Below are 12865 nucleotides of genomic sequence, written 5' to 3'. Positions count from 1 at the left end.
GGATCGCGCACATCACTGGCTATTCCTGGAAGGATGGACTAGAACCGAGCCAGCCAGCGAACTCCAAACGTTCCATTTCTCGTGTCTCGTGTTCGTTGTTTGTTGGGTCTTGCTTTGGCGTGTCTACCGGAGTAGTCTCGTGCCTAGACAGGAAGGACCATTGGAGTTAGCTGAGGTTGGACCTTGAGGTCGCGTGACGAAGTAGTTGGTTAGATGCGATCAAAGTTCGTTTTCAATCAAGCTACCGATTCCGCGTGCTACTGTTTGTCGCAAAATAGATCAATCAGGATGGAAGTCCGCGGAAACGGAAGCTAAGCCTACATTGATTCCCTGTCAAATCGCCAACTATTCACTTTGCTTCTTCTAGCAATTCGGTGTTTCGGTAACAGTTTTGAACAAGCGAGAAAAGAAGATTATAGCATCAAGGTACTACACCACCATCAATCAATGAATTGGGGGTTTTCGAGTGCGACAGGACTCCCGAAACGCAACGAGACAGTGAAACGCGTACCCTGATTTTAATGGCACCGTCACTGGACGCGAATCAATCATAATCGATGAGGCAAAGGTTTATCACCTGACCAGACGGATGGTCCGGCCGATGGCGGTCGTCGCTGTCGACGCCAGCGATAAGGGAGTCCGTGGCGTTCCGTGATTTACGATTGAGATACCAGCGCTTTTTCGGGGACTTTATTCTATCCGGTGCAACTGGAACCAGAAATGGCGCGATGGAGTTTCAGCAACCGGTTCGGAAGCGCTGAATGGTCGAAAATTGACAGTAAGTCATAAAATCCGGTAGGTCCGAAAAGTCCACACCAAACTGGGCAGTTTCGAAACTCTTTTAAATTGTTTCTTTGGACCGCTGCACAGGACGTGCTGGCACGTGCCATAAGTGACCGTCTCTTCCCGGGTTCCGAACCGTTAGTCGGGTTGAGGAACACAACGCTCGCTCGAAACTCTCACTCTCGGAAACGTGGCGGCATTTTTATAGTATTTTTTGGGACACACTGCCGAGATCTGCCAACGAGGTCAACAAGTCTCGTGCGCGCACGTGTGCAGTTATGACACGCAGGATGACACGATTTTACGATACCTCGATGGCTGAGGTACGCTCGGGTCGAGTTTGATGCGTATCTGCTGATGCCGTGGGCGTCCAGATGTTACGCTGGACCTACGAAGCAGTCGGGCCTCTATATCCTTTATAGGCGATAGGAGTTTGAGGGCTGACGTGTCTAAATATCTTCAAGTTACCGTCCAGTACTTGGTTGCCTTGTCCAAAATGTGTCACGCAAGATGCCGTAAATAATACCCTTGTCTGGCGTGTCCATCGGGATGCATCTCGTCAGCGGGGTTGTCACGTAGCTAGAAACTTTACTTTATGAAGTAGGAAAACAAAACTCCAAGGAACATTCAAAATCCGACATTATATGACACAAAGTTGCCTACAATCTCTTTCGGTGTTTCCGTGGAGTCTAAATCTACCAAATGTCGAACCGATGTAGCTGGTTCCACTATAACCTTCCTTCGTGTCGAAAATTAACATGGTGATCTTTGTCCGCCAAACTCTACGAGACCATCCGCGGTGCGCTAAGTTCACTTGTTCTACCAGGCTGGCGATGTATCCGAGCATGGAACGGAACGGAACGTAAACATGTTCCTCCCCAAACGCCAAGCTGTGAATAATAAAACCGCTGCTTACTGCTAGAGGGCAAAGTTCGTAGCTTTTTCGACGATGTTCCGCAGGTTCTGTTTGTTTTAACATGGACTTTTATTGCGCCTCCACCGAGACGACCATTCGATGCTCCACGAGGCGGAACGACCGACGGAGTTTTGTAGCGCAGAAACGAAAAAGTTAACTCAACACAGGGTGACTCTAACAAGAATCAAGTATAAATTTATAAATTTGGGTATTTAACATAACAGTTTACTTTTTTAATCAAAAATATCCAATATATTACACATGTAAACAAATCAACAAAAATCAATTAGTAGAGACAATATTCCTTAGAGTAATTTCCATTTTGTCACCACCGGCAAAACCATTGTCTCGTTCTACGTTTTAAATGTAAACAAAGCCCCTTTTGCTCCTCCTTGCTTCTGGGTAGACAGACAACAAACCCCCCGCCACATTCTCCACAGACCACAGAGGAAATTGTCGTTTTCCTCCACCATCGAAAGGTATTTCCCATTGTCGTTGGACTTTAGAACTCGTTTGTTTCTTTCACTGTCATTGCAGATCATTCGTTTGTTGTCGCGAAGGTTATGCGCTCGCATCTCAAGGACGAACTTTTCCTCTTCCCTAGTGGGAGTGGGTTCATTGTGCCGGCTGCCAGCTGATCCATTGTTTGTTTCCATATAAGAAAATTTAGCAGTCCGAGGTCCACTCCCGCACCTCCAACAGTGCCCTCTCTTGTCTGCATTCCCCCCTCTCCCATGCAGCATCTGGATTGTCCCAGTGGCCCGGTTTTCTTCCCTTCCACCCGCGTGACTCACCCAGGGATGGGGGCGACGGTAGGCAGGAAAACACTCACTGTGTGTGTCAAACCCTGCGTCGTGTCCACACCTTCCCCTTTGTCAGGGGGTGGTTTGGAACGGGGCTCGAGAACAATTGATTATTGTATTAAAATTACCCATGGCTTCCCGGCTTCCTCCCCGCCTGCCCGGATCGGAGACAACCCCTCGCCACTGTGAACCGAATGGCAATCGTCTGCTTGCCAAAAGGCGTCGCGCTCCCCAACGCCCCTCATCCACTAGACGGACTAGAGGAACCTGCCATCGGCAACAAACTAGCCGGGGAAGCAGGTGCGTTCCTTGGCATGTCACCTGGGTTTTTTTTTTCGAACGGGGAGTTCATCGAAAGGGTCATATTTACATTCATAGCCGCACTTTCATTTTCAACCACCAGAAGAATTTTTCGTCTTTGCAAAAATGATGGAAAACTCCAGTTCCCAGGCGTGGGGACGCTTTCCTTTGTTCCCTGGATCGTGTTGCTTCCCAGGAAGGTCACCGGACATGGGCTGTGATGATCCGGTGGTCTCTTTTTCAACCCTTTTGCTCCCAGTGTCTTCGAAGTCTTGAACCTCGGAAGGCGCCCTTCAAAGAAGTCGTGTATAAACTCCTACACATCCAGACCATGATCCAGTTTTGGTGCGACTCACAACCCCGAAGCTGGGAAGATCGTTCTGTCTGACGACCTACATGCGTACAGGTATTTGTGTCTAGTGCCAGCGAGAACAATGCGCAACACCCTTGTCCCCGGGACGTGAAGTGCGGGGAGACATAATTTGGTTGAGAAATTCTCAACCCTCGCATCCGGTGATGCAACGGTGAGCGGGTTTTATTCCGAAGTTCCAAACAATGCCAAAACAAAATCAGCTGATAGAAGCAAATCTTTGAACTGGGGAATTGTGTGGGTTCGCATTGTACCGACGAGATGCGCCCAAGTGTTGGTGACATTGAACTTGGGATGGAATCTACTCGGGGAATGTTTGAGATTTTCATTGAGCAGCTTTGTTTTTGCATCCATTTTCTGTAAAAGTAGTGGATCCGCTTCAGAACATACAATACCCTCGAGAATATGGATACAATACAGGCTCCCTTGTATAACAGCTAAGGGAGATACTAGAAAATTACATAAAGCCTCTGCTTGTAAGATTTCCCTAAAATCTGTCATGTTCTGGGTATCCTTACGAGAAACCATCCCCGTTATCAGCGGAAATCGATTGAATCTGGCAGGATCCTCCTATCATAGGGCACCATCTAGAAGTCAATAACTTTCAGAACAATAACCAGAGCAACCGCACGGACTCATCGGAAGCTGGAGATGTTGATTTGCGAGCTCGGTCACGAGCCTGCCCTATCGGGTTCGTGAATCGATTCTCGATAGAGCCCCTCGTGGTTCTGGTATTGCCTACAGATGCATGATCCGCTTTTGTCTACCGGCTTTCCAAGATGTCCACATTCGAACTACCGCTCAGGTTATGTTTACCCAGCGGGAAAAGATTCGTGATGACCACCGGCAAAGGGATACGATTTGGACAAATTGCTCCCTCTTGCACTGGATGATACCAACCGCGGGTTAACTAGAGCCATGTTGACCATGTTCGGTTTCCCGCCTCTCAGTCGGTGGTCCCTTTTGCAAGCCTTCCCAACACGGCACAGACATGTAGTGTACGTAGCAAGTTCTACTCCTACCGTTGCGAAGGGTGAAGTGTCCACCTTATCCACACGAATTCTACTCACCTAAAGCAACACACGGACCTACCCGCTGTGGATGGTTTGTTGAATGGGGGATGATAGGAGAGGGAATGCGAAAGCACGACCGTTGACGGCGACGTCACCTACCGTGTGACCCATATCGCTGCTTATCGTTGAGCTAACATACCCGAATCGGTTTCGAACAATTTCTCACAGCACGGGGTTGCTGTTTTGTGTTTGCTTTTCAAGAGGTAGCGATGTTGTGTTGTTATCGTTCGCTTGATTTGATTCGTAGCGCCATCGTGTAAGTTGTGTTTGTCCATTAAAAGCTTGTTCGTTGGTGGCGTGTGCGATAGTTTTTTTTACATCAACGCTTGGTAATAAAGAAGCTCTCCATAGCCATCTTGGTGAGAATTAGATGATTGTCAATATTGAATTATGTCACGCATCTAGTAACCAATGTAAACAATCTGAAGTGGAATCGACGTTTAGGAACAGTTATGTTGTTAGTTTGTTGTTAGTAAAATGTTAGTTTGTTTAAATTCAATTCCCAAACTTAATGTCTCTTCTATACATCCTATTTCAGCTCTCCTCAGCACCAACCCCAACAGAGCTACCACCGAAACTACGATGAGTATGTCCATCCAATGCAGCAACAGCAGCAGCAGCACAATCCAGCGGCCAGTTCGCCGTTGTCCACACTTTCCCAGCACGGTGGAATGCTGGCCCCGCAGAGTCCGGGCATGCTCGGTGGCAACAACGGCATGATGCACTCGCCACTGATGCAGTCCCACTCGCCGCTGCTCTCGTCCAACGCCTCACTGCTCCAGTCGCAGTCTCCGCTGCTGTCCAGCTCACCCCTGATGAGCCAGTACAGCCCGTACCACCATCAGGACGTGCAGATGCCCACGATCCTGCCCACGGACGAACCGGGAGGCGGTGGTGGCGGCGGTGGCTGGGGTGGGTACGCCCTGACGGCGGCCGGGCCGTACCAGAGTGAATTCTGTGCGTCCAACTACGGTGTGCTGCACCAGCGGCAGGCGTACGGACCTGGCAAGCTGGGACCGCACGGAGCCCTGAAGAGTGCCAAGGAGGCGCGCATCCGGCGGCCCATGAACGCGTTCATGGTGTGGGCCAAGGTCGAGCGGAAGAAGCTGGCCGACGAGAATCCCGATCTTCACAATGCCGATCTCAGTAAAATGCTAGGTAAGTGCCTAAATCCACCGGGCTTAACTCCGATAACGCAGAACTCGCGACGCCATACGCACATTCTATAATTAGAGTTTTCATGATATCGAGGGAAGGGGTTCAAGTGGGGGATAAGCTTTCAAGCAGCTGGTTGTTTATCAGGGCAGGCCAGTCTTTGGGAGGTAGCTTAAATTATCTAGACAATGTCAAGGGCGCGAATGGTTTAACATATTTTCGGTACTTCAAGAGGATCTCCGATATTTTGGCGAGCCTGATCTTTGATGAACAGAGCATGGCGAATTATGTGACAAGGTATGTTTAGATGTTTAATAGCAAAAGCAGTATGGAAACCTAGTGTTTTCTGAGAGATTCTCAAGTACGCCTAAATCAAGTCTGCACAAATCAGAGAAACGCATAGTATTCCTTTTTCAAACATCTTTTTTCGTTTGGTCATCTTTACCACTTCCAGTATCTTCCTACATGGGTGTAATCGAGCTGTAACGTGTGTTTTGCTTCGTGTTACACAACCGAAACACGTTGTTTGCACTTGCACTGCCCTTGCGCTATCCATTTTCCTCGGTATCGACATGTGTCAACATTAGAGCATTATCAGTCTAGCCGGCCGCCCTGGCGCAACCCAAAACGGTGGGCGACTTCGACTCGTCATAGACTCGGCGTTGACCTTAGCGCCCTAAGCTCCCATTTCGTGTCCCAATCAATGGCCAATCAATCAGTTCGATCGCCCTTTGCCGGCCATCCGGTACCGAAACTGCCTCCAACCACGGGGTTGCATTCTTCTTTTGCCCTCTATCTTTTTCGCTGTTGTGGCCACGCTCGGACAGGTGACGATGACAAGCGATAAGATAACGCCAATGACCGTTTGCATTTTGGGTCGTGTGAGAAAACAAGTAGCTACGAGAAGCGGTGGTTAATCTTATCGTCTCTCGTGGCCTATGAACATCGTTACGCGTCCTCAAGCGTAAGGCAAGGAGATGCGAGACGTTATGAGACGATTGCTGATAAAACCGTTCGTATTTCCACTACAGGTCGTTGGGTGGATTTTCTAAAACACTTGTTTGTTATTGTTTTTTTCCGTGTCGTTTTAAATGTTCACTTTATTTTACTAAAGTGAGTTACCAAAAGGGAACTTTTGTAGAGTGACATTCAAATTTTCCGAGTAGATAGCGATCACTTAGGAGGGAATAGGTTTTGCAGATGCTGAGTTTATCTTTTTTTTGCTAATGTAATGTCCAAATGACTCACTTTAGATACTCACGTCGATGGACAGACACGCGATGCAAAACCAAACAAAGCTTTGCATAGTGAATTGAAAACAATTTCCGGTTTGTTGTATCGTTTGTTATCCCGATTGGATTGGATTGTATCTTTGGCTGCTTCTAGTGATTCCGGTTCTGAACGATCCCACTATAAGTGCAATTGATGAGGCGTTCGGAGAGTGGCTCTAAATTAAAACCGATGTTCAACAACCTCTCCCTGGTTGTGATTAATTTCCGATCGCAGGAAATTGTCCGCCAAACTAAATCGATTGATGTAACAGCTCGTGCCACCCCCTGCAATGGATGGTGAGTGAACTGATTTCAATCAACTGGATTAAATTCCACCCAGGCTGATCCCTTAACTCCGCACTTATCTCCGCCCGTGGTGTGGTTTAGAGCAAAGGGTAAAAATACTCTGCCACCGGAAAGACCCAAAAACCACCAACCATGACCGGCATGGTTTAGTCACTGCCGCTAAACCACTGGCAAAACCACCGCTGTCTGGCAGATAAGATAGAGGCAAGAAATGGTTTTTACGCAGGGTGACGCATTTTGGTTGAAAATATGGTTGCAGATAATGGGTAGGATTTCTCGGAACGGTTGATGTGACTGGATAAATCTCTCGTGGTTGAAGAATAAATGCCTGCAAAACAGTATGAACTTTGTAGTTTGTGTAAACTATACACACACAAAATGAAAATATTGCAAAATGTAGTCACCATTGAGATCTTTCATTGTAGTCACCATTGAGATTCACATTCACCGAAAGAAACCGGCCGCCATTTCCATCCACCCTAAGAATGTTTGGTGGACGACAGAGTGGAAACCCGAGCAGGGGTGCCCAAAAGAAATCGGTACAACTCCACCGGGGTCCGGAGACACCGATTTGCCCGGGTCCAATTAGGGCCAAAGTGTGCCGCATAAATTATCGGTCCTGTGTTTGTGTGCTGTCTAGTTTATTTATTCCTTGCGCTCGATGTCTGTGTGTCTAACGATCGGTCGGTCGGCTGGTAGGCAGCTTTTTATGGAACAGAAAGAGTAGAGAGAGTACAAAACAAAAACAAGAAAAATGAAACAAGCACCAATTCCGCCGTCGAGCCTGGCAAAAACAAGACGAAGAGGCACGTACAAGCTAAAAAGTGCATCGTTGCAGAGTTGCAATGGAGAACATCATCGCACCACCACGGTGAAATGCAATGACATTCAACCGCATCTGCAGGAAGAGGAACCGGCAAAGTCGAGCGAAAAAGGAAACCTCTCAACCACCTGTACCGTGCCTTGCGAAGAGCACAAAGTAGAATAGGAGTAGCAAGGAAGAAGGAGTCCTGGTTCTTTGTGGTGAGATTTATTTATTGCTCGATTGCCGGCTGGAGAAGAGCAAGTAGAAAATATGGGAAAAGAGAATACCCGTTTAAGGGTAGTAGGCAGCCCTGCAAAATCAGGGTGCCCAAGATGCGATTCCTTTTCGCTCTCTGTTTCACACGCCCCAAGGGCCCGCGGAACGATATGGGTTTTATCTAGTTATCTCTTTTTCTTTAGCCGGCAGTGAGTGACCAGTGCAGTGAGTGCCGCGCTCTGATTTTGTTCGATCTCGTTCCGGCGCACGATGGATGCCATCTCCGGTCTTCTCGCACAGCCTCACTTCTCTTCGATCAGGCAGCGTGATCTTGCGCGGTTCAAATTCAAAATACAGCACCATCGGTCTCAAGTCACCGCCCTCTTTTAATTTGGTCCGATTGGTTGATTTACCCACGTTAATACATAATGTTGTGTTTCCAATCGGTGGCCGGTACGGGTTCGCCGCTTTGCGTATGCTGTTGAAGTCTTTCGTTTTTCGTAAAAGTACCGTATATTTATTTCCATGATTTAGCACTGCGGCGTTTTGTCTTATATGGAAAGAAAGGATGCTGCACGCCAAAGTGGAATGAAGGGATGCAGAATTTTAAGGAAATTCATTCCTTCTCCATATTTTGAACTTGTCCCTCCTCATGCTTTCCTGGGGAAGTGTCATAAATTAGAATGTTTGTGAATAAATCAACTTCCGTTTGCGGCGTATGTGTGTTAGCTTCCAAAGAAGGCGTTAGAGGGAAAAATCAACTCGGCAAACTCGTAGTTGAAAGTAAATATAGTAAATTACGAACTATGAAAAATAAAACATATATTTTGCATAAGCCTAACCAATCACAAGATAAATCGTTAACATGATATCAGCAAGAGCACGTCTAATAAGGCTTCCTTGTTTGCTATACTAGATTAATGAGTCGCTTTTAGCAATGTATGTTTAATCTGCTCTTTAATTATTTTGATTTGTTTTGACTTGGTTTCCGAGGATATAAAAAAATTGTTTTAACATACAGATCCTTTTTCGCACATTTGACCAATTGTAAAAAAATAATAAAATGCATGCACCTTCATTCTTGACCCACTATTTTTAACTTCGGTAAGTTTAAATGAAATGGTTATGCTATGAAGATCGACACAAAGAGATTTTCCGTTTTAAGTAATACATACTAGAAAGGTTCATAGATCAACCTAATAGTACTAGGTTGATCACAATTTATCTCGATCAAAGCTGGTCGGATGAGGCTAGCAATTGTTGCGAAAAGTATCGAAGTGTTTATTAAATGAATGAAATAAATATTATAAATTAAATAATAGTAACAGACTACAATTAAATTAATATTTTTCGTATAGCTAGCGATTGTTTCACTTAGCACTTCGTTAATCAAAACGAACTAGAATTAGATGAATTAGATTTTCCATCTTTCAAAGATATTTTAGTTCGTTTTAACTTCAATTTTTCGTCTTTGAAAGCACATACCACTATCGCTTAAGCCTAGGTTTGAAAGCATCTTGGGTAATAATCATCGTCACGAACGGTTGTTTCACTCTAACATCCATCCAAGGGCGTACGTAATGCAATGGCTTCTCCGGGTCCATCTTTGCTAATCTCAGTCCCCGTTAGCCTCGTTACGCCATGCGTTTTGACAGCCGAAGTGGTCCAGTTTCTTCTTCCACTGAGTAATTATCGGCGTAATTTCGATGCTGAAAGCTGCATTCCCCGGCTCGCGTCACTTAAGACCACCTTAATGGCCGTTTTCCAAGGATGCAAGGCAATCAAAGCCACGAGCTGAAGAAACAACACCCGTGAATGTAACAACGCACTTAGTGCACGACCATCTACGGCGTTGATGTTTGCCTCATCTTCGCAGCTCCACTTTGAGGTCGATTTCACGGACCGACCCAATCCAATCATCATCCGCCCCAATGCCGCACCGGTTGGGAAACGATTTAAAACCGATCCATCTCAACCCTCGCCCTGCTGCGAGTGTTTGCGTTTTTTCTGGGGTGGCCGATGGTGACTCGAAAACCAGAGCCCGTGTTGGATCCAAACCAGCCAACCGATCAACCGACATGCAAATGAGTTTTTCGGTTTGGGGCTTGGAAAAAACACACACAGACACACACACACATACACATACAAATTCCATCCTTCAGCAGAAAAGGTGAATGGTGTGACGGTGATGAATGAAAATACAGCCGAAACGAAAGCTGGCGAAAAAAAACGCCTGTATGTATCCTAAACAGATCAACCTAAATTCTCGTCATCGTATAGTCGGGTTGGGCAGACAGTTGAAAAAAAGGAAAAACCAAAGGGGCGAAAAAGAGACCTAAAAATAAGAATTGGAAGAAAAACCTCTGCCACAAAGTTCGGTTTTGCTGCGTGTGCGCTTCGATGGAAGGGCAATTTTCTGCGCGCCGAGGGGTTAATGGAAATGATCGTCGATGGCCGGGAGAGTGGAGAACGTTGCTGTGGAAAGGAGTGTAGGAGGGAGTATGGGAGAGGGGGGGGGGGGGGGGGAGATGGTAAAAATTAAACCGGAAATGACGATCCCTTGCTTTACGGCACGGGATGGAACCAGCCATGCGAGAAGCGTAGATTTTTTTCGGTTTTGCTTCGCGTGAGAAAGAATACGAACGTGATACGCCTGTGAAAAAGTGAGATGGAGATAGAAAACAACAACAAAAACAAGCCTCAACCACCTCCAATCCTCGTTGTCGTTGATGTTGTTGCATAAAGTTAAAGTTGAAGGAAAAAAAATCGAACAGCGTTCAAGAGGGGCGATCCATGATTTTATTTTTCTGTTTGTGTTAACCATTTAATGCAAGTACTTGAGGGTGCGGGCGCAACAAGAATGTTGTCCCGGTTGTGATAGAGCATGCCGATGCTGAGGTCAGCTGGGGACCAGTGCGACAGTAACAAAACATGGCGAATTCCGATGCTAATTTCAATTAAAATTAAAACCTTATCAGTTTATTTGCATTTCGGAAGAAATTATTTATTTTTTAATTTTATTTTTATTTTATTTGTTATTGTCTGTACCTAAGGGCTAAATAAAACTTAAAATTAGATTACAAAAAAAAAACAAGAACCTAAGAACTAAACCCTAACTAAGGTTATAAACAAGGGACTCGCGGAATCAAAAAGGATGCTCTTGAACAAGAAGCAGATATGTTTTCTTTAATAATTCGATGATCCTCTAGATGTGTGTTTTCGCACACACACTTTCGTGAAGAACTAATTTCTTAACTTAAAAGAATCAAATCAATCAATTTAATTCTGTGAAGAAATACAACAATTGTAAAACTTGAAACAATAATTTCACAAGAAACTCTTTTAAGGCTCTCGTTAGTATTTGTGTAAGTTCATCCAAGGTAAAGCCATTTTGTCGACCACCAGCGGTCAATCACCATTCGTATGACTAATTTACTGTTCTTGGGCCGAGGATTTTATTCCATTCGTTCTTGTTTTCCGAAACCATCCAGAGCTTTATTTCCGTGTGGGTGCCGCAATCCATCCGTCCATGATCGGGCAAACGACAAGCCAGCATTAACATCGGTGTGCTTTTATTTTTAGTTTCTAGATTTTGGTCTTAATGGCCTTCGGATCGACCGATTTCGGTACATTCGTAGCGTTTACCGTGAGCCCGGATTTGGGATGTTGGTGAAGAAGGAAGAAGCAAGAAACCTATTTGAATCGCCTTTTCTGAAAAACTCAACCCACTTTTTTATTTTACGAGCTCCACCAGTCCGGACGGGTTTTACTTGCGTCGAATAAAACGCTCATCCCAATCGCGGCGCAGCAGCTCATGCACGAACTAGGAAAATCACCTACCGAGCCGTCCGCCTGGTTTCGAAATGGAACGGGTTTTTAATTTCGTCTCTCCGGGGGCCGCTAATGAAGGCAAGATAGATGTGCCAACGGCAGCCCTCGGAAAGATAGACACCAATAATTGCTTCGACGAAATCGACCACCGCCTCCTTCTCCGGAACTAAAGCTCCAAATGGGGGTTTTCTAGTAGGGTTTCTTTCTGCTTTTCGTTACATTGCGGTTCGGGACCAAAATGGCCGCTTCGTAGCAGTGATTTTTTCCTCCCACCTCCCCGTATGTTCCATTTTCGGGGAGGAAACTACGATTAGCTCCGGTCACCCGGAGGAAAAAAGGGGACAGAAATCTTCGATCGTCAGCCGCCGAGACGGAAATGTTAGTTTCGACCGTTCATTCTCATTGGTTTGAAATTAAGTTTCACCATTTTTTCCACCCTCGATTGGGAGGTATGGCATGGGAGCTCTCCATGGGGTTGGAGAGGAGATGTTGGGTTCGTGGTTGAAGCGGAAAAGTCAAGTCGTAATTAGATTTATTACTGGTCCTTAAAAATAACGCACCACGAACGCGGCGAAACGGGCAAACTACCGTTCAATTAGAGTCGGGTGTTGACTGGAGTATATTTTATATCTAATAGGGTGCTGTGCTGGTTGCTTTTGGAATCGGAGTTTGCTTCGTCATTAGCATTAATGATTCATGTTCCAATTTTATAAGCTTGGTTTGAAAAACGAGGAAATGTTTAAAATATATTGCCTCTTCTACGAACAGTTTCTTTGAATTAAAACAATCCATTACATGTCACATCTTTACTAGTTTATAATATTTAACCTTATATTCTGCTCTGAGCTCAAGGAAACACTTCTAATTCGATCTTCAATCACACTCGTGCTCATTCCCTGTTGGTGAGCTAACTATGCGTTGCATCTACGATGGTTTTCCGATGGAAATCGTTGTCTCTAATCAATCCACTTACACGTTACAGCGTTCCGTAATTCGACTTCACCCTCGTTAGGCGTGCCATTAAATGGTCGCACCG

The 12865-nt window shown here is 45.7% G+C and overlaps 1 protein-coding gene across 1 annotated transcript in view; it reads left to right on the top strand.

Annotated features, from left to right (window-relative positions):
- Window positions 1-12865, top strand: part of LOC131267685 (putative transcription factor SOX-15) — a 57412-nt gene that overhangs the window by 21071 nt on the left and 23476 nt on the right. The window contains exon 2 of the mRNA XM_058270620.1: window positions 4784-5403. Within this exon, the coding sequence (XP_058126603.1) occupies window positions 4784-5403 (620 nt within the window). The remainder of the gene's footprint in view (window positions 1-4783; window positions 5404-12865) is intronic.

Source organism: Anopheles coustani, chromosome 3 (genome assembly GCF_943734705.1).
Source record: "Anopheles coustani chromosome 3, idAnoCousDA_361_x.2, whole genome shotgun sequence".
NCBI classification, from domain to species: domain Eukaryota; kingdom Metazoa; phylum Arthropoda; class Insecta; order Diptera; family Culicidae; genus Anopheles; species Anopheles coustani.
Note: the sequence above shows the minus strand (reverse complement) of the source record. Positions and strands in the feature narration are given on the sequence as shown.